This window comes from Pan troglodytes, chromosome 19 (genome assembly GCF_028858775.2).
Source record: "Pan troglodytes isolate AG18354 chromosome 19, NHGRI_mPanTro3-v2.0_pri, whole genome shotgun sequence".
NCBI lineage: Eukaryota > Metazoa > Chordata > Mammalia > Primates > Hominidae > Pan > Pan troglodytes.
Window position 1 is genome coordinate 13,872,348 of NC_072417.2, and position 22,788 is coordinate 13,895,135.

A 22,788-nucleotide genomic window follows, 5' to 3' on the forward strand; every position below is an offset into this window, starting at 1 on the left:
CACCTTACTCATGTTAGAATGGCTATTATCAAAAAGTTAAAAGATGACAAGCATTGGCAAGGATATGGAGAAAAAGGAACCCTTGTATGCTATTGGTAGAAATATAAACCAGTACAGCCATTTTGGAACAGAAATAAAAAGCCAGAATTACCATATGATCCAGCAATCTCACTCCTGGGTATATAGCCAAAGGAAGTGAAATCACCATGTCAAAGTGATGTCTACACTCCCATGTTCATTGTAGCATTATTCACAGTAGCCAAGATATGGAATCAACTAAAGTGCCCATCAGTGGGGAAATTATATGTGCATTTTAAATACTTAGCAATAAGCAGAACATATAAGCACTAAGGTAAAAAAAAAAGCAATTAATTACAGGTCACTGTTACATTATTCTATTATAATTCCATTATTACACATAGAGAATGCTTTTTTTAAGTTAGCAGCAACAATGAGAACTAAGAAATGGTCTAATGATGACCAGAGCAAACCCTGAGCTGAGTAAGACAATGGCTCCTTTGATCATAACAAACTCCAAATGGTGTCACTACAGTTCACCAGGCCATTGAATGAAAGTCTTATAACACCTTGAGAAGTCTGGAAAACAATTCACTCTACAAAAATTCATAGTTCCCGACTGTATCTTAGGTATGTGGGGGTATACCAGAAAATAAGACTGATGGGATCTTACACAAAGCATACAACATAGATAAACATAAAACTCAGAAGTAAATTAGGAAAAAATAATCTGATCTGGTGACCCAGGACTTCCAGGGGAAACTACTTTTTGTTGTTGTTTGAGGAAATAAAGAAACTGAGGCAAAGACAAATGGTCTCATGAGTGGATGTGTGTCAGAAGCCACAGCACTGAGTTTGTCACCTTTTGCCCCTTACAATCAGTGCTCTGTTTCAGCTGGGATAATGGAGGCTATGCTGAGGTAACAAATTAACTTCATAATCTCAGTGGATTAACACAACACAGCTTGTCTCTCAATCATGCCATGTGCTCATATGGTCACAGTGATCTATACCCACATGTCAAGGACCCACATTGACAGAGGCTCCACCGTCTTGAACTTGGAACCCAACACCTTGAGGTTACTGCAGCAGGGAAGAGAGGAATGGAGGAGTTGCATGGGGTCCTAGCTGAGTCAGACCAAAAGTAACACACAACACTTGTATTCACAGCCTCAACCTAACTGCAGAGGAAGCTGAAAAATACAACGTGTCTTTGCCATCATTTCTTTAATTGCATGCAACAGAAATCAACCAGCTTGCTTATGCAAAAAGGAAAGATTTTTGGAAATGCTTGGGGAAGGAAGATCACAGCATCAAAGGGAAGACTGAAGAGCCAGCTTTGAACACACAGGACTCAGGAAGCCACAGAGGTTCTTGAGAATAGGAAGTCCTTGAATGTCTCTCCTGGGCACCACTGCTAGAATGAATGATGTCTAGTCTTTCTTCAGTCCTGTGTATGTTCACTCAAGAGTCAAAATACCAGGGACTAGTTAGCGGAAAACGTCTGATGGAAGGATTATTCAGCCATCTCTTCAAGTTAACATGTGCAAAGGGAAAGCAACTGGATTCACTGTCCAAACGATGATCATGTAGGAGTGAAGTAGTTCCCCAAAAGGAAATAATAGCAGATTTATACGCTGAAGAATGGACATAGAGTGGCCACTATACTGATATTCTCATTTTCATATTAATCTGTGTTGTTCCAGCTACCTGCCCCATCCTAGCTAATCCCAGAATCTCAGGGACCCTGCCATGGGAACTGACCCTTTAGCTTGATGCAAAAATGTTGGGGAAACAGAAAATCTTTAGTTGCAATTTTAAAAAGAAATCTCTCACAGGCTGAAAATATTTCAGAAAATTCAGCTTGTCATTTATCATACCACAGTTCCTGGATGCCACAAAAGCTTGGAAATCACAAAGAGTTTTTAAAAATTGTTACAGTTTCTTGTGAAAAGCTTCACTGGGCAACAGCAACAGAAAAAACACAAGTATGATTAACAACCCCAAGAACATCCGATACTCTCTACCTTACCCCTATTATGGAGATTTATGATTTTCCAATTTGTTTCATCTCAGTTTTTCACACACACACAAATGCCCTAAAACATTCATGGCAGATATTCTTGAGTCTGTGAGAAAATGTAATCTGGTCAGTGTTCTGGGCTTTGTACTCTGTGCTGTACTGAGGGAAATTCCAGGTGAAACAGAGCAGCCAGCTCAGCAGAACCATTGTGGACAATCTCTTCTCCAGTAAACCCCTCCAGAGGCATACAGTGTTTGTGCTTTCATTGCCAATGGAATCCCTCCCAGCCAATGTTCCTTGTCATCTCATTAGCCAGAACCAGGTCATATGCTGGCCCTGAGACAAATTATAAGCCAAGGGAGTGAGATTACCTTGAGACTGGTGTGGGCTAACCAGCCTCTGCAACTGGTCCTGAACATTAGTGGGCCACATGATTCTTCCACTATCCAGATAATTGATAAGGCTCTAGGAAATATGAATGCCAGTCCCACTGGCTCACAAAATAGAGTTTGGGAAGCAATGACCTATCAGGGCCACACCTTCAGACTTGATCTGGATCTTCCATTTACAAGTTCTGTGACTTTTGGCAATTTATAGCTCAGACTCAGTTGTTTTTATTTCAATAGATTTTGGGGAAGAAAAGGTGGTTTTTGGTTACATGGAGAAGTTATTCAGTAGTGATTTGCGACATTTTGGTCCACCCATCACCAAGCAGTGTACACTGTACCCAATGTGTAATCTTTTATCCCTCATACCCCTCCCACCCTTCCCTCCCAAGTCCCCAGAGTTCATTATATCATTCTTATGCTTTTGCGTCCTCATAGCTTAGCTCCCACTTATGAGTGAGAACATACGATGTTTGATTTTCCACTCCTGACTTACTTCACTTAGAATAATGCTCTCCAACTCCATCCAGGTTGCTGCAAACACCATTATTTCATTCCTTTTTATGGCTGAGTAGTATTCCATGGTGTATATGTATATGTGTGTGTGTGTGTGTGTATATATATATGCGCCACATTTTCTTTATCCACCTGTTGGTTGATGGGCACTTAGATTGGTTCCATATTTTTGCAATTGTGAATTGTGCTGCTATAAACATGCATGTGCAAGTATCTTTTTCACATAATGACTTCTTTTCCTCTGGGTAGATACCCAGTAGTGGGATTGCTGGTTCAAATGGCAGTTCTACTTTTAGCTCTTTAAGGAATCTCCATACTGTTTTCCATAGTGGTTGTACCAGTTTACACTCCCACCAACAGTGTTCCCTTTTCACCACATCCACACCAGTATCTATTATTTTTTGAGTTTTTAATTATGGCCATTCTAGCAGGAGTAAGCTGGTATTTCATTGTGGTTTTGATATGCATTTCCCTGATAATTAGTGATGTTGAGCATTTTTTCCTATGTTTGCTGACCATTTGTATATCTTTTGAGAATTGTTTATTCATGCCCTTAACCCACTTTTTGATGGAATTGTTTTTTTCTTGCTGATTTGTTTGAGTTCCTTATAGATTCTGGATATTAGTGCTTTATCAGATGCATAGTTTGTGAAGATTTTCTCCCACTCTGTGGGTTGTCTATTTACTCTGCTGATTATTTCTTTCGTGGTGCATAAGCTTTTTAGTTTAATTAAGTACCATCTATTTATCTTTGTTTTTATTGCATTTGCTTTTGGGTTCTTGGTCATAAATTCTTTCCCTAAGCCAATGTCTAGAAGAGTTTTTCCAATGTTATCTTCTGGAATTTTTATGGTTTCAAATCTTAGACTTAAATCTTTGATCCATCTTGAGTAGATTTTTGTATTAAGTGAGAGATGAGGATCCAGTTTCATTCTTCTACGTGTAGCTTGCCAATTATGCCAGCACCATTTGTTGAATAGGGTGTCCTTTCCCCACTTTTAGCTTTTCGTTGCTTTGTCAAAGATCAGGTGGGTGTAAATATTTGAGCTTATTTCTGGGTTCCCTTTTATGTTCCATTGGTCTACCTGTCTGTTTTTATATCAGTACCATGTTGTTTTGGAAACTATAGCCTTGTAGTATAGTTAGAAGTTGGGTAACATGATACCTCCAGATTTGTTCTTTTTGCTTAGTCTTGCTTTGGCTATGCAGGCTCTTTTTTAGGTTCCTTTTGAATTTTAGGATTGTTTTTTCTAGTTCTGTGAAGAATAATGATGGTACTTTGGTGAGCATTGCAATGAATTTGTAGATTGCTTTTAGTGGTATGGTCATTTTCACAATATTGATTCTACCCATTCATGAGCATGGGATATGTTTCCGTTTCTTTGTGTCATCTATATTTCTTTCAGCAGTGTTTTGTAGTTTTCCTTGTAGAGATCTTTCATCTCCTTGGTTAGCTATATTTCTAAGTATACATATATTTTTTGTAGCAGTTGTAAAAGGGGTTGAGTTCTTGATTTGATTCTCAGCTTGGTTGCTGCTGGTGTATAGCAGTGCTACTGATTTGTGGACATTGATTATGTATCCTGAAAGTTTACTTAATTCATTTATCAGATCTAGGAGCTTTTTGGATGAGTCTTTAGGGTTTTCTAGTTATACAATAAGATCTTCAGTGAACAGCGACAGCTTGACTTCCTCTTTACCAATTCAGATGCCCTTTATTTCTTTCTCTTGTCTGATTGCTCTGGCTAGGACTTTCAGTACTATGTTGAATAGAAGTGGTGAAAGTGGGCATCCTTGTCTTGTTCCAGTTCTCAGGGGGAAGGCTTTCAACTTTTCCCGTTCAGTATAATGTTGGCTGTGGGTTTGTGATAGACGGCTTTTATTACCTTAAGCCATGTCCTTCTATGCTAATTTTGCTGAGGGCTTTAATCATAAAAGGATGCTGGATTTTGTCAAATGCTTTTTCTGCATCTATTGAGATGATCATAAGATTTGTTTTTAATTGTTTACATGGTGTATTCATTTATTGACTTATGTATGTTAAACCATCCTTGCATCCCTGGTATGAAACCCACTTGATCTTCGTATATTATATTTTTGATATGCTGTTGGATTCAGTTAGCTAGTACTTTGTTGAGCATTTTTGCATCTAAGTTCATCTAGGATATTGGTCTGTAATTTTCTTATTTTGTTATGTCCTTTCCTGATTTTAGTATTAGGGTAATCCTGGCTTCACAGAATGATTTAGGGAAGATTTCCTCTTTATCTTTTTGAATGGTTTCCGTTAGATTGGTACTTTTTTTTTTTTTTTTGAGACAAGCTCTGGCTCTATCACCCAGGCTGGAGTGCAGTGGCATAATCTCAGCTCACTGCAACCTCTGCTTCACAGGTCCAAGCTATCCTCCCACCTTAGCCTCCCGAGTAGCTGGGACTACAGGCGCATGCCACCACGCATGGCTAATTTTTGTATTTTTTGTAGATGATGGGTTTCATCATGTTGCCCAGGCTGGTCTCAAACTCATGAGCTCAGTAATCTGCCCATCTTGGCCTCCCAAAGTGCTGAGATTACAGGTGTGAGCCACAGTGCCCAGCCCAATTCTTCTTTGGATGTCTGATAGAACTCAGCTGTGAAACCATCTGGTCCTGGACTTTTTTGTGTTGTTGGCATTTTTTTAATTACTGTTTCAATCTTGCTACTTGTTTTTGGTCTGTTCAGTTTCTATTTCTTCCTGGTTTAATCTAAGAGGGTTGTATATTTCCAGAATGTCTCCATCTCCTCCAGGTTTTCTAGTTTGTGTGCATAAAGGTGTTCACAGTAGCCTTGAATGATCTTTTGTATTTCTGTGGTATCAGTTGTAATATCTCCCATTTTGTTTCTAAGTGAGCTTATTTGGATTTTCTCTCTTCTTTTCTTGGTTAATCTCACGAATGGTCTATCAATTTCTTTATCTTGTCAAAGAACCAGCTTTTTGTTTCATTTATCTTTTGTATTTTTTGTTTGGATTTCATTTAATTCTGTTCTGATCTTTGTTATTTCTTTTCTTCTGCTGGGTTTGGGTTTCGTTTGTTCTTGTTTCTCTAGTTCCTTAAGGTGTGAACTTAGATTGTCTATTTGTTCTTTCGGATTTTTTGATGTAGGCATATAATGCTATGAACTTTCCTCTTAGCACTACTTTTGCTACATCCCAGAAGCTTTCATAGGTTGTGTCACTCTTATTCAGTTGAAATAATTTTTTTAATTTCCATCATGATTTTACTCAAATAACATGCAGAAGCAGCTTATATAATTTCCATGCGTGTGTATAGTTTTGAGGGTTCCTTTTGGAGTTAATTTCCAATTTTATTCCACTGTGGTCTAAGAGAGTACTTGATATAGTTTCCATTTTCTTAAACTTATTGAGACTTGTTTTGTGGCCTATCATGTGGTCGATCTTGGAGAATGTTCTATGTGCTGATGAAAAGAATGTATATTCTGCAGTTGTTAGGTAGAATGTTCTGTAAATATCTGTTAAGTCCAGTTGCTCTAGGTTATAGTTTAAGTCCATTGTTTCTTTGTTGACTGTCTTGATGACCTGTCTAGTGCTGTCAGTAGAGTACTGAAGTCCCCTACTATTACTGTATTGCCATCTATCTCATTTCTTAGTTCTAGTAGTAATTGTTTTATACATTTGGGAGCTCCAGTGTTAGGTACATATATAGTTAGAATTGTGATATTTTCCTGTTGGACTAATCCTTTTTATCATTATATAATGTCTCTCTTTGTCTTTTTTAACTGCTGTTGCTTTAAAGTCTGTTCTAATATAAAAATAGCTACTCCTGCTTGCTTTTGGTTTCCATTTGCATGGAATATTTTTTTCCACCCCTTTACCTTAAGTTTCCATGAGTCCTTATGCGTTAGGTGAGCCTCTTAAAGACAGAAGATACGTTTTTGGTGGATTTTTATTCATTCTTCCATTCTGCATCTTTTAACTGGAGCACTTAGGCCATTTACATTCAATGTTAATACTGAGATGCGAGGTAGTGTTCTGTTCATCATGCTCATTGTTCCCTGAATTCCTTGGGTTTCTTTTTTATTGTGTTATTGTTTTATAGGCCCTGTGAAATTTATGCTTTAAGGAGGTTCCAGTTTGTGGTATTACAAAGTTTTATTACCAGATCCAGAACTCCTTTTAGCATTTCTTGTAGTGCTTGTTTGGTAGTGACAAATTCTCTTAACACTTGTCAGTCTGAGAAAGACTTTATCTCCCCTTTGTTCATGAAGTTTAGTTTTGCTGGATACAAAATTCTTGGCTGATAATTTTGTTCAAGGAGGCTAAAAGTAGAACCCCAATCCCTTCTGGCTTGTAGGGCTTCTGTTGAGAAATCTGCTGTTAATCTGATAGGTTTTCCTTTATAGTTTACCTGATGCCTTTGCCTCACAGCTCTTAAGATTTGTTCCTTCACCTTAACTTTAGATAACCTGATGACTATCTGCCCAGGTTATGATCTTTTCGCAATGAATTTCCAGGGTGTTCTTTGAGCTTCTTGTATTTGGTCATCCAGATGTCTAGTAAGACCAGGGGAGGTTTCCTCAATTATTCCCTTCAGTAAGTTTTCCAAACTTTTAGATTTCAGTTCTTTCTCAGGAACACCAATTATTCTTATGTTTGGTTGTTTAACATAATCCCAAATTTATTGGAGGCTTTATTCATTTTTCTTTTTTCTTTGTCTTTGTCAGATTGTGTTAATTTGAAAGCCATGTCTTCGGGCTCTGACATTCTTTCTTCCACCTGTTTGATTCTATTGTTGAAACTTCCCAATGTATTTTGCATTTCTTTAAGTGTGTCTTTCATTTCCAGAAATTGTGATTATCTTTTCTTTACGGTTTCTATTTCTCTGGAGACATTTTCCCCCATGGTCCTTCAAGATTTTATTTATTTTTATTTTTTAGCTCCATAGGTTATTTGGGAACAGGTGATGTTTCATCTCATGAATAAGTTCTTTAGTGGTGATTTCTGAGATTGTGGTGCACTCATCACTCAAACAGTATACACTATAACCAATTTGTAGTCTTTTATCCCTCACTCCCCTCCCACCCTTTCCCCCAAGTCCCCAAAGTCCATAGTATCATTCTTATGCCTTTGCATCTTCATAGCTTAGCTCTCACTTATGAGTGGGAACATACAATGTTTGGTTTTCTATTCCTGAGTTACTTAACTTAGAATAATGGTCTCCAGAGAATTTTTCATTCATATCCTGTATTTTTTTTAATTTCCTTAAGTTGGTGTTCATCTTTCTCTGGTACTTCATTGAGTAGCTTAATAGTCAACCTTCTGAATTCTTTATCTGGCAATTCAGAGCCTTCTTCCTTTTTTTTTTTTTTTTTTTTCTTTTTGAGACAGTCTCACTCAGTTGCCCAGGCTTGAGAGATTTCTTCCTTTTTTTTTTCTTTTTTTTTTCCCCCTTTTTGAGATAGTCTCACTTGGTCACCCGGACTTGACAGATTTCTTCCTTTTTTTTTTTTTTCTTTTTGAGACAGTCTCACTCAGTCACCCAGGCCTAAGTGCAGTGCCACGATCTCAATTCACTGCAACCTTTGCCTCCTGGGTTCAAGTGACTCTCCTGCCTCAGCCTCCCTAGTAGCTGGGACTACAGGCATATGCCACCATGTCTGGCTCATTTTGTATTTTTAGTAGAGATGGGGTTTCACCATGATGGTCAGGCTGGTCTCAAACTCCTCACCTCAAGTAATCCACCCTCCTCAGCATCCCAAAATGTTGAGATTACAGGCATGAGCCACCGTGCCTGGCCCAGTAATTTCTTCTTGGTTTGGGTCCATTGCTGGAAAGCTAGTGTGATCTTTTGGGGGTGTTATAGAACCTTGTTTTGCTATATTACCAGAATTACTTTTCTGGTTCTTTCTCATTTGGGTAGACTGTTTTAGTGGAAAAATCTGGAACTCAAGGGCTGCTCTTCAGGTTCTTTTGTCCCATGGTGCTCTCCCCCTTCCCCTAGAGATGGAACTTCCTGAGAGTGAGACTGCAGTGATTGTTATTTGTCTTCTGGGTCTAGCCACCCAGCAGGAATACTGGGCTCTGGGCTGGTGCTGGGGAATGTCTGCAAAGAGTCCTGTGATGTCATCTGTCTTCAGGTCTCCCAGCAGTGGATACGAGTACCTGCTCTGGTGGAGGTGGCAAAGAGTGAAATGGACTCTGTGGGAGTGCTTGGTTGTAGTTTGGTTTAGTGCACTGGTTTTCTCAAATGCTGGTCATGCTAGCAGTTAAGCTGTCACATGGACAAACTCAGGATCTCTGGTTGACCAGGGTGTTGCAAACAGTGGAATTAGATATTGTTTTCTCCTTCTTTGGAGCAGGTTTGTTCCTTATGAGTTGCTGTAATGGCTTTAGATTGTTGGCCCCCAGCCAGGAGGTGGCACTTTCAAGAGAGCACCAGCTACGATAGCAGAAGGGGGATATAAGCTTGCCCTACATTGGCCAGGATAAATAATGGGGTTTCTCAGGTGATGGTTGGGGCCATAGAGCTCCCATTTACGTCTTTTGTCTTTGGCTACCAGGGTGGGTAGAGAAAAACCATCAGGGGAAGGCAGAGTTAGGTGGGTCTGAGCACAGACTCTCCTTGGGCAGGGCTTGCTGCAGCCACTGTGGGGGATGGAGGGGTGGTTCTCAGACCACTGGAGTTATGTTCCCAGGGGGAATATGGCTGCCTTTGCTGCATCATACATATCACCAGGGAAGTGGGGAAAACCAGCAGTGACAGGTGTCACCCAGCTTCCATGCAGCCAGAAAGGCCAGTCTCACTCCCATCATGACCCACCAATAGCACTGAGTTTATGTCCAGGCAGCAGGGCTGAGATCTTCCCCCAGGCTACCAGCCTCCCCACTGAGAAAGCAAGCAGGGCTATCAGGTCTTGCCTCTCCCTGCCTGCCTTATTACAGAGGTCAGCTAGAAGCTTCCTTCACCCTTTGGCCCCTCCCCAATTCTGCTGGCTGCCTTTCCCAAGGATCCCTGTGAGATAAGGCCAGGGATGGCTTCCCTGGGATTGGACTGGGGACCAGGGGTGCCTACAGGGCTCTTTCTATTGCTTCTTCTACTTCTATATTTTGCTCGGTTCCTTAAATCTGCTTTAGCTCTAGGTAAGGTTAAATCCTTCTCTCCCATGATCTGATTTTCAGGTTCCCTAGTGGGGATGTGGGTTTGGAGGCAGACTTTTCTCCCTCTCACACATTGAAAACTCAGTTTTTCAGCTGCCTTGCAGAGTTTGCAGTGGCAAGCTGCTTCTTTCAAAGGGTATGTGAATTCTTTTGGTTTTGCTTGTATCTTCCTGTAGTGATTCTTGTAGAGAAAGTTCACAATGTGAGTCTCCACACGGTGTTCTGTCCAACCAAGGGGGAGCTGCATGTTAGTCCCGTCTCCTAACCGCCATTTTCCTAGCATTTCCCAGTCTCAGTTTGGTCATTTATAAAATGAAAATAATAATGCCCTACTTCATGAAGCTGTTAGGAATATTAAATGACAATATATAAGCAATAAAGGCAATGTCTGGTAGGTGTTCAATAAAGGGTAGCTGCTATCATTATTATTGTTGCTTATTCTATTAGCTTTATTCTCTCTCTTCCTTAATGGGCCCACATTCTTTGCCTACCTCACTGAGACTATAAGTGGAAGAGACCATTTTGGCCCTGAGATTTATCCCCGAAGACTCCTTCAGGCGTTTGTTCCTCGGGCTTTAGATGAATGGGTTTGGCATGGCCATGACTACTACGTACAGCACAGGGGCTGCTGAGTCTCCTCTACCAAGCTGTTCCATTGACCAGGGAGATGACACCAAGGTGAGGGCTGCAGGCACTTCTCTGGGGAAAAGAAGACTCTGAGGATAGCTGAGACCATACAGATAAAGAAAAAGATGATATAATCCAGTATGACAGGGCCAGTAGAAAGGCTAAAATTAAAAATTGATAATACCAGGTGTTGACAAGAATGTCGAGAAATTGGAACTCTCAAATATTCCAAAGGGGACATAAACTAGTCTGACCATTTTGGAAAACTATTTATCAGTTTCTAAGAAAGTGAGACATATAACCACCTTTTGACCTAGCAGTTCTGTTCCTAGGTATATAACAAGGAGAAATGAAAACATAACAAGGAGAAATGAAAACATAACAAGGAGAAATGAAAGCACCATCTGATTGGCTGAATGGTCATCAATGAGGTTCGCACACCAGGCTGCTGACTTCACCTGGAACCGGCAGCCTGGCCCCCAGGCTTCAGGCCATCCCTGGCTTGAAGGTGGGGTTTCACCAGGACCTGCCCCTTCCCACCTAGGAACCTGTCTGCCTTTAACATGCTGTCTGTGGTACCCAGGCTGTCCACACTGAGAGGCATCTGCAGGCCCATGCCAAGCTGCCCTCACACCGCCCTCCCCAGACTCCCCTCCCACACTCTTTGGTGTCCAAAGTCTGGAGGGGGCAGAGGCAGCAGGGGGCTGGCATGTCAGCCCCCTGAGTGTGTGCACACCTGGCTGGGTTGCAACAATGCCCAGGCTCGGCCACAACTTTGCTCTGCCCTGGAGCAGGTGCCAGGAGTAGGGAGAGGCCAGAGCAGAGCAGGCACTTTCAAGCCCGTGGGGGCAGGGGGCTTCCTGGACCCCTAAGAGTGCAGGGATGCTTGGGTCCAGAGCCACGGCTGGGCAGCTGCAGCTGCGCCTAGGAGTGTGGGGCTCCTGCCTCACCAACTTGGTAGGGGGTGGGGCTCCCACCTGTTCCCAGCCCCTGCCAGCTCCACCGAGCACGCAGCCCTGGCCACACCTCCCCTGCTGCAGCTGGCATCCCCGCAGCAGCTGCTCCAGATGGGCCACTACTATCACTTCTGCATAAACTATGGTTCCCAGGTACTTCCCACATGCCCAAATCCTTCCACTTTTCTTCTTGTTTAAATACCACTTCCCCCTGGAAGTTCTCCCTGAACACTCAAGCCACAGGTGCAGTTTCATTTCAGCATCTAGGGCACTTATTGCCAAGCACTGTAACTTGCTGTGCCCAAGTCTTCTCCCCGCAACCTGTTAACTATGAAATGTGCATCCTCAAAACTTTATACCCTCAAACATGAAAGAATCATCAGTTTACTCCTCTCAATTTACCAGGGAGAAAGCTGAGACTCACAGGGGAGAAATGCCTCACCTAGGGTCAAAAGCTAGTGGGGACTTGAATATCTCACTCATTCCACAACTTCTCTGACACTCCTCAGAGATCAACAAGGCTGGGACCCCATATGCTGAGTAAATATTATCAAGTGAATGAATAGTCAAGCTAGAGAAGTTCATTCCATGGGACGTGACTATCAGTTCCACAAGAACTAAAAGGCATATGGCCCAGGTGGAGAAAGGAAAGATGAGAGAACAAGACTGTCCTCAGGAGAAATTGGTCCAGCCTGGGAAGTTAGGTTGGCCCCTCCAGATCCAGGAGGGCTACTTTGCCAAGGCCAATGAGGACACGACAGTCAAAAGGCTTCAGAACAAGGAACAGAAGTCACTTTGCTCTGACACCAGCTGGACAAGGCTGAGATCCCCACAACTCCAACCTGAGCAAAGGAGTAACAGAGAGCACCAACCCTGAAGTCCACAAAGAACAGCTCCACATGGGGTGTGAGGCTCAGCTGCCACGATCCCTGAACCTACTGTCCTGGAGCAAATCTGCTGGCAATTCCAGCCCTTCCTCTCCTCCCCCAGGTTCTGGGTGAGGTGGGACCTCAGAGGTTGAGGCAGGCCTGGAGCTCAGGGAAGGGCACCCGCAGCTCCACTTCACTGCTCACAGTGGAATTAGGAGGAAGAGCTCTTCCCCGAGCAGAGGAATCACATGGTGAGGTTGCAGCTTTAGGGGTGATGGTTGTAGCTCAGGGTGGGAAAAACCAGGGAGAAGAGGCCAGGGTCACTAACACACCCCGTCCCTCACATGCCATCCTGCATAGAAGGGGCAGGGGAGGGACAGCATCATCCTCTGAGCACAGCAGACCAGCACGGCCAGTCACCACACTGAGAGGCATCTACCTCAGTTCTGGGTTCCCACACACCTTGATGCCCCCTCTCCTACTCAGTTCTCTAGCACAAGAGAGGAGGGGAGGCTGCACTAGCTGAGGACTCAAGAGTCCTCAAGGGGCCAGTGGTTTCAGAGGCCACCATAACTCTCCACAGAATTTCCAGGCTAATCAATTAGTGGGTGGCCCCTCTCCTCCCAGCCTGCAGGCCACTCCTCCTGCCTTTGGCTGCTGAGGCCAATCTTCCTCTCCAGGGCACACCTGCTGTAACTCCCCCTTTGCCTGAAGCAGATTAGCCTCTGTGGGTGAGCTGTGGAGGGCAGAGCTCGTTAATGCTTGCAGACTTGCTGGGAGGAAGCAGAAGAATCATGGCAGAAAGGGAAGGGGAGTAAATCAAGTGTCTGAGGGAGAGCAATACACGAGAACGACCTGCCAACGTGTGGCACGCAGCACGGGGAAGTGGATGAACCATAGGTGGGTTCGGAGCCCAGGATCTGGACTCTGACTGATCCCCTGATCACTGAGCGACTGCAGACACAGTTCTCCGGGTGCTGCTTTCCCTGTCTATGACATGGGTGTTGGGTGGAATGATATCTAGGAATCATTGCCAGCTGCCTGATACCAGGATAGAATGGTGAGTTCTTTGTCTTTGTCTTACTCATCTCTGAATGCCTCCCCCACCAGTGCTCAAGTACCTGCCTGGCATGGAGTAGATACAACAGTTAAGATGTTTGAATACATTATTGAAGACAAATGAGTAAGAAGTTGGCAGAAGGAAGTAGAGGAGAAGAGATCCTTGGAATACAAAGGGCTCATCCAGGACTAAGACTGTGGTTAAAGAGAAAGCTACTGGGCACAACATCAAGAGAAGAATCTGGGCTGGCCAAGGAGAGACTGGATTTAAGGAATTGGATAGAAACCCCCAGGCCTGAGAGCGTGGGGACCACTGATGGTTTCCCTGTTTACCACTGCCCACTCTCCACTCTGTTGAGGCAGGCGGACTTCAGGCGAGAGCGAGAGGAAGGAGGGAACCGGTATGTGGATGTTTGCATGTAAGATTCATGTGTGTGCCTCAGTGTGTCTGGGAGCATCTATTGAGATTTTATGTCTCTGGCATTTGTTTGGGGGCAGGGCATCTTTGTTGGGTGTTGCATGTATATGTGGCATATATGATTTATGTTTTTCTCTAGTGCATGGATCTCTGTAGGTGTCTACGTCTGTGTGTAAGGGACTGAGTGTTTGTATGTGCCCATATATTCATATATTCCTGTCCCGGTGGGTGTGCATGTCTCTGGCATGTCTGTGTGCCTGGACATATCGGGATACATCCGTGTGTGTCTGTGTGCAAGCGTGTATCCCTGTGCACTTCCGTGTCTTGGGGCATCTGAATGTGTGCTCCAAAAGTGACCATTTTAGCATGGAGTTGAAGGCAGTGAGCTGCCTCAAACATAGGGTTTTTTTTTTTTTTTAATTCTAGATCCTAAGCATCCCTGCCTCATTTTGCGACCTTAAATAATCAATCCTTCCTGCCCAATTCAAAGCAGACACCTGCCTGACCTGGGCCTGAGGAAAGGGCTATGTGTCCACAACAGCAGCTCAGCATCCAGGGAGCCCAGCCCTGTGCCTCGTGTTTCAACAGGAGCTGACACAAACTCAGTCATCATATCTCCCCATCGCCTGAAGTCGTCAGGAGATGGGGAAGGAAACTGACATTTATGAAGCACCTACTATTTGCAAAGTGTTTATAAGCAAACTGTGAGGATGGTATTTTTATCCTACTTTTGGAGAAAAAAAAATGAAGCTCAAAGAGGTTAAGAAGCTTCCTGGAGTTTCTCTTGTATTTCCTTTGTACGTGGAAAGGAATTCTTTCTAGAATTCTCTCCTACTCCTATGTGTCCACTGAATGCCTTGTCCTTCAAGCTCGCCCTGCTCAAATGCCACCTCTTCTGTGGAGTCTTCCCTGACTTTGCCAGGAAAGTTAGGACAAAACCTTGTGCCGAGCCTGAGGTCAGATGAGGAAAGACAAACATTTGTCTTCAGAAGGCTCATCATCTAGCAGGGAAGATCAGCATTACAGAAAAAACAAAAACAAAACAAAAAACAAAAAAGAAATCCTCACTTTATACCAGCAAATGAGGGCCAAGTTCCCAATGAGAGATACAAGAAACAGGAGTGAGGTGTTCGTGTGGGCTGGGGAGTCAAGAAAGGAGGTGGGGTTTCCTGGAGGAGTGGAGCTGGGCGGGGTACTGGGATAGGGTAGGAAGAGTATTTCAGGTAGGGAGGAGCATACAGGGAAGGCATGTGAGAAGGTGGGGGCCATGCTGGAAAGCTCTGGATGTGTGGCTGAGCCACCGGCACTCTATCTAACAGGCAACCGGATATTTGTATGAGTGCAAACGGCTCAGCCCTGCATCCAGTAGGCAAGAGGGAAACTGGCAGGAAAGTAGAGTGGGAAAAGTATGGCTCAGGAATTCCCAGGGCCCTTACAGCTGTGGTGTTTTCTCTATATACAGCTTCTGTCTCAGCCCACAGGAAACCCACTGAAGTCTCTGGGCTGAGATGGATGACAACACATTTGCCTTCAAGACTGGGTACCTCTGGCTGGGAGGGAGACCAGCCAACAATCTCCGCAGAGAGTACTGAGTTCTGGCATGCTGCCCTTCAGGTGAGAAAACCCAACATTTCTCTGCTATCTTCTTTTCCTCATGTCCTATTTTCCTCCCTGACCCCACGTCCAAACTCTGCCTTACAGCACTAGGGAGGAAGAGGCCACATTTTAGCTCTAACCAACCCACAAAACATCTTCTTATACCTTCACATTCTTTTTCCCCTGCCTGAAATGCCCTTTCCACTCCCAAGCATCTGTATATCTGGTGATCTCCTACTCATTCTTCCAAAATCAGCTCGAATTCCACTTATTCTTTGGAATCTTCTCCAAATCATCTAGCAGAGGAAACCACCCTCACTTTGTTCAGGCAGTTAGTGTAGTGCTTATTACATTGTGCCTAGCTGGAGGTCAAGGACAACGACTGGCCTTTCTTTAGAGCCCCGGAACCCAGCACAATGCCGGACCCAATAAAGTCACTCAATAAAGGGGCATGAATTGTATGGCTGAGCCATCATATGGCTAGAGCATTGTGTCCAACTCCTGTTAACATGGACAAAGCAGAGAGTGACCAGAATGGCAAAGGACCTAAAAATATGGCTCTATAAGAAAAGATCTAAGGTACTAGGGGTGTTTGGGTTGAAGAAAAGAATAGTGGAATAGGTTCCTTTGGCCACTATGTGAAAAGCTGCAGAGAAAGCAGGCTTGGCATGTGTAGCTCTGAGGCCAAAATTGGAATCATTTGTAGAAGTTACAGGAAAGCAGACTTCAGCTGAGATTAAGAAAAAGACTTAAACAACTACAGTCCTCCAGCGCTGGACTGGCCTATCTCAAGAAGCCATCAGGGAACAGAGAGAAACCATCAGAAGCTGAGGAAAAAGGAACTAACATCTATTAGCATCCGTTCCCTGCTACACTTCTGTACGTGCGTTACCTCTTTAATCTTGACATCAACCGTGTAAGAGAGGCCTCAATATCCCCATTATAGATGAGGAGACTGAAGAGGAAATGAAGTGGGTCCATGTTTCCACGGCCAGTCAGGATGAAAATCCAGGTGGCTCTAAAGCTAGTGCTCTTTTCACTGCAGCACACAACCTGCCTAAGAGGAGTTTGGGGAGTGAGGGTTAGGAGTCAGTTGAGAAGAATCCTATGACTGAAGAGAATGGACTGGAGGGGTGCCAAGGTCCTGGCTCTCTGATGCTACTACTCTATACCAGGGCAAGGGGTGGGGTTGGAAGGGGCATAGCAGATGATTTCCCTGGGACGGCAACTGGGTGACAATGACAGAGAAGCAGCAAAATACAAAAAATGTTATATATCCGGTTACCTTAGGAAGGTGACAGCAGTTTGCCTTGGAGTTTGTCCATCACCCTCTCCTTCACGCTCCCTTCACCTCTGTTTTCACTCATTGCTCTTCCAAAAGCTTCATTCAACAAATATTTATTGAATAAATATTGTATACAAATATTTATTGAATAAATATTATATACAGATCACTGCACAAGACAGTGAGATGTAGCTCCTTCCTGCAAGGAGCTTCCCTGCTAAGACCTGACTTAGTCCATCCTCCAGGATTTCACCAAAGCCTGGAGCTTTCCTGGCAAAGGGTAGGTGTGCTAGATTGGTTGAACACTGCTAGAAACCTTGGAGCAATGGGAGAAAAGAATGTGGTGTTTTAAGGCAGAGATTAAATGTGGGACAAAATGAGTGCGTTGTTTCTGAGATAACTGAAGTCACCTGGTTAACTGAGAAATTCAGAAGTGTTTTCTCCAGCTGATTTTGTGCACTGAGGACAGAGCAAGGACAAGCCTTTCCCAGTGTCATGTGTGGATGTCTTACTCTCTTCACTCCATGCCTCCTCTGCCAACAACCCCACACAATCTCTTCATTCACTCTGGAATGCCCTCCCTGTCCCACACAACATCATGTCTGTTTGGTGAACCTGATTCATTCACCAAGACCCAGTTCAAGTCTCTCCTCTTCTTTGAATTCTTCCCAAATTTCTCTAGGAAGAATAATTTACTCCTGCTTGGTTCATGAAATTAATAAAGTATTAAACATGCTGCAAGCTACTGCACGTCAAACTGTTTGGGGGCAGAAGCTAAGACTCATTCATCTTCCTGCTCTCTACAGTATCTAGTACAGAGGTCAGCAAATTGTCCAAATCCAGACCACCACCTGTTTTGCAAATAAAGTTTTATTGGAACAGTACTGTGGCCATTCATTTACTTTTTGTTGATGGCTGCTTTTGCACTGCAACTTCTGAGCTGAGTTGTTGCAACAAGACCATATGGACCACAAGCCTAAAATATTAACTATATGATTTTTTACCAAAAAAAAAAAGTTTGTCTGGCCAGGCACAGTGGCTCACGCCTGTAATCCCAGCACTTTGGGAGGCCAAGGCGGGTGGATCATCTGAGATCGGGAGTTCAAGACCAGCCTGACCAACATGGAGAAATCCCGTCTCTACTAAAAAAATACAAAATTAGCTGGGCGTGGTGGCGCATGCCTGTAATCCCAGCTACTCGGGAGGCTGAGGCAGGAGAATTGCTTGAACCCAGGAGGCAGAGGTTGCGGTGAGCTGAGATCACGCCATTGAACTCCAGCCTGGGCAACAAGAGTGAAACTCCGTCTCAAAATACATAAATAAATAAATAAATAAATCTTGTCAATTCCTGAAGAACCATATAATGTGCAGTCAACAAATGAATGGTAAATGCAGTAAGGTGCTTTATGAAGAAATTTAGACTGGTACTCAAATGGCCTGGGTCCGAATTCTGCTCCTAATTGTTTAAACAAATAATTATGATTAAGTAAATAGATGTTAGATAGATTACATAGATGATAGATAGATCACATAGATAGTAGAGATAGATGGATAGATGATAGAGGAGGATAGATAGATAGATAGATAGACAGACAGACAGACAGACAGACAGATAGAGGAGTTTGGATAGATAGATGATAGAGGAGTTTTGAGTGCTTATTATATGCCAGGCACTGTGCGAGGAATTTTAAACTTATTCACTGTATCCAACAACCAATTCCACTGGGAGCCACTAATATTTTCCTCATTAAAGAAGAAGAAACTGAGGCTCAGAAAGGTCTCAACACCTTTGTGGTAGAGCCAGGATTCAAAGCAGGTCTGACCTACACCAAAGTTTGAGAGTTACCCACTACGCTAGAACACTCTTCTGAGATTCCGTTTCTTCATAAAATTAAGATTATTGGATGAGCAACGTGATTTTCAATCCATTTAGCAAGCAGAAATTTATATATTTATAAACATATATTAAAATGTATATCTGGAACCTCAACATGCAGGAAGTCTACCCGGAGTTCTAGAATTTCGGCCGGCTGCCTCCTCCCTCCCCTCGGCATTCCCACCTTTCAGTCCACTCCATGGCTCCGACCAACCTCACATCTGCCCCCGTGTTCCTCCTCCTCGGCCTGGTGGACGGAACAGACGCCCACCCGCTGCTGTTCCTGCTCTGCCTTGGCATCTATCTGCTCAACGCCCTGAGCAACCTGAGCATGGTGGCGCTGGTGAGGTCCGACGGGGCCCTCCGCTCCCCCATGTATTACTTCTTGGGTCACCTGAGCCTCGTGGACGTCTGCTTTACCACCGTCACGGTCCCCAGGCTGCTGGCCGGCCTGCTCCACCCGGGCCAGGCCATATCCTTCCAGGCGTGCTTTGCCCAGATGTACTTCTTCCTGGCTCTGGGCATCACCGAGCGCTACCTCCTGGCGGCCATGTCCTACGACCGCGCGACGGCGGTGCGCCGGACCCTGCGCTACGGCACGCTGGTGACGCCATGGCGCTGCGCCGCGCTGGTGCGTGCGTCGTGGGCCGTGGCGCACCTGCACTCGCTGCTGCGCTCGGTGCTCCTCTCCGCGTTCTCCTACCCTTACCCCACCCCCGTGCGCCACTTCTTTTGCGACATGACGGTGATGCTGAGCTTGACGACCTCGGACACGTCCGCCGCGGAGACGGCCATCTTCTCCGAGGGCCTGGCCGTGGTGTTGGCCCCGCTGCTCCTCGTGTTCCTTTTCCTACGCGCGCATCCTGGTCGCGGTGCTCGGCTTGCGCTCGGCCGGCGGCCGGCGCCGCGCCTTCTCCACCTGCGGGGCCCACCTAGTGGCGGTGGCGCTTTTCTTTGGCTCTGTCCTCTCCGTGTATTTCCGGCCGTCGTCTGCCTGCCTACTCAGCCCGCTACGACCGCCTGGCCAGCGTGGTCTACGCTGTCATCACGCCGACCTTGAACCCTTTCATCAACAGCCTTCGCCACAAAGAGGTCAAGGGCGCCCTGAAAAGGGGGCTCAGATGGAGGGCTGCACCCCAAGAGGCGTGAGGGCAAATCTGGCTCACTGGCATTTTCATGATAACAGTTACAGAAAGAAAAACTTGTTTTTTGGCTTTCTAAAACACTATGAATTTCGATCTACCCTGTCTTATTTCTGTTAAATAAGAAATTAGACCCGAAGTAAATATGACAAAGTGTTTACTGTAGTGATGGATACATAGTAGGTTGAATTCGTGTGTTGTCTGAATGTGTGAGATAGATTCTACTTTTAAATTTTGGGTAAATGAAAAGACAGCAAATGGAGGTAGGCAAATAGTTTGTGAAGAGGGAGAAGAAAGAGTGTGACTAGCAGGAACCCGGTGGGTGGACGGGAAGCTTGTGAAGCAATGGATAATTTTTTTTTTTTTTTTTGAGATAGTGCCTCCCTCTGGCGCCCACGCTGAGTGCAGTGGTGCCATCTCTGGCTCACTACAACTTCCGCCTCCCGGGTTCAAGCTATTCTCCTGCCTCAGTCTCCCAAGTAGCCAGGATTACAGGCACCTGCCACTGCACCCGGCTAATTTTTTGTGTGTTTTCTTTACTAGAGACAGGGTTTCACTATGTTGACCAGGCTGGTCTCAAACTCCTGGCCTCAAGTGATCCCCCTGCCTGGGCCTGCCAAAGTGCTGGGATTACAGGCGTGAGCCTCCGCGTCCAGCCCAGGGGAGGATCTTAAAGAGGCGTTTGTTGTTGGATGCCCCTGCAGACTCCTCCTGGAGAAACTTCAAGATCCAGTTATTTTTTAAGTGGCTTAAAATAATTTAAATTCTTTTCCTAGATACTGTATCAACCATTTTTAATGTAAAAATTCAGAGTTGAAGTTCTGTTTGACTACCACCCAAATCAACCTCTACCACCATCCCAATTATCAGTTGAATCTCTTGCTCTCACCTTCACTCTTGCTCTCTCGCTCTGATTTTGAAACAAATAGTCTCATTCTATTTATATATATTATTCTGATTTTGAAACATAAATAGTGTCATTCTATTTATATCTATTATTCTTCAGTTTCTTTTTTTTATGAAACAATGCATCTAGAAGATCTTGTCTTATTACCACAAATAGAATGCCTTGATTCTTAACTTCATGCTATACAATCCTATACTGTGGATCTTCCACAGTTTAATCACTAGCTTATTAATAAATATTTATGTTTTTCTAATTTTTCACTATTGCAAAGTTGTAATGGAAATTCTTGCAATAAAAATCATAAAAAATGGCCGGGCATGGTGGCTCACGCCTGTAATCCCAGAACTTTGGGAGGCCGAGGCAGGTGGATCACCTGAGGTCAGAAGTTCAAGAGCAGCCTGGCCAACATGGTGAAACCCTGTCTCTACTAAAAATACAAAAATTAGCTGAGTGTGGTGAAGGGCGCCTGTAATCCCAGCTACTGGGGAGGTTGAGGCAGGAGAATCACTTCAACCCGCGAGGTGGTGGAGGTTGCAGTGAACCGAGATTGTACCACTGCATTCCAGCCTAGGTGACAGAGTGAGACTCTGTCTCAAAAAAAATAAAAATAAAAAAGCTAACATTTAGTGAGGAACTGTTACATGGCAAGCACTTTTAAAAAGAATATAATCACAAAGGAAGATTTTTCAAATCTTTCTAAAACTTCTCAAGTAAATTTAAAAATCAAAATAAGACTTTTCTATGCAAAGACAAACTGCAAAACCTGGCTCAATATATACAATGTCTGACTAGACCATTAAAATAAATATTTGAGAAGGGAAAACTTAGACTAATAATATAAAATAAGCCAAAAAATTATCTCTAATGAAAGTCTTGAAGCCGACAAGCATATGAAAACATCTTCAACATTATTATTCATCAGGGAAATAAAAATTAAAATCATAAGATACTATTACATACCCATCAGAATAGCTAGAAACAAAAGATTGATAGTATCAAATGTTAGCAAGGATGTGGAGCAATTAACACCCTCATATATTGCTAGTAAGAATGTAAAAGAATAAACCTGTTCTGCAAACTATTTGCAGTGCCCAAAGTTTTAATATTTACCCAGCCTACAGCCCAGAAATTTTGCTCCTGAAGTACCCAAAATAAATGAAAACAAAAGATGTGTATTAGAATTCTCACAGAGGCTTCAGTCATAGTAGCTAAAACTGAAAAACCCAAATGTTCATCAGCAGAAAGAATAAGTACTGTGGCATAATCATTTCAATGGCATACTATGTAGCAGTGAAAAAGATTGAACTCTGATGATTCACACGACACAGATAAATCTTTAAAACATTATGATGAGTAAAAGAATCCAGAAAAAACAATATTGTATGATTCCATCTATTCAAAGTTCATGAGCTGGCAAATTTCTCTCTGGCAGTAGAAACCAGAGTAGTCATTACCTCTGGATGTGGGTGGGGACTCACAAGGAGGGGGCACAAGGAAAATTTCTGAAGTGACATAAATCCTCTATATCTTGATCTGTACAGTGGTCACACGGGTGTCAAATTCAGCAAGCTGTACACTTAAGATTCGTGCACTATATTTAAATTATATTACAGTAAAAAAATCCTTGGGTGAGGAAGCTTTCTGGGTTTTTCAAAATTTCAAGGACCAAATACTCCCCTTTTCAGACGCTCATGGAATAATCCCCAGGCTCTATATAATTCATTCCAGAACCAAAAATTAAGTAAAATTAAAATAGCTAACTAATTTACTGAAGAAGAAAAATACAAGACACAAATACAATTATAGACCAGTTCTAGCTGTGAAATTGATATCAAAATGATGTCTAAAGCACAAATAATCCCATCTTTTCATATTTGAAATCACACTAATATGTTCAATTTAAACATTTAGGATTACCTCATCAGAGGCAAAAAGGCTTCTTAAAAAATCAATACCAGT

At 43.5% G+C, this 22,788-nt stretch overlaps 2 protein-coding genes across 4 annotated transcripts in view; one reads left to right on the forward strand and one right to left on the reverse strand.

Moving 5' to 3' along the window:
- The window catches only part of SPATA22 (spermatogenesis associated 22), a 203,198-nt gene that overhangs the window by 43,203 nt on the left and 137,207 nt on the right, over positions 1-22,788 (reverse strand). The gene's annotated exons all lie outside the window — the stretch shown is intronic.
- On the forward strand, positions 18,980-20,011 carry LOC129137730 (olfactory receptor 1L6). The gene is given in 3 exon segments (XM_054671214.2): positions 18,980-19,663; positions 19,665-19,772; positions 19,774-20,011. Coding segments are annotated over 3 exon segments (948 nt in total). The 3' UTR covers positions 19,930-20,011.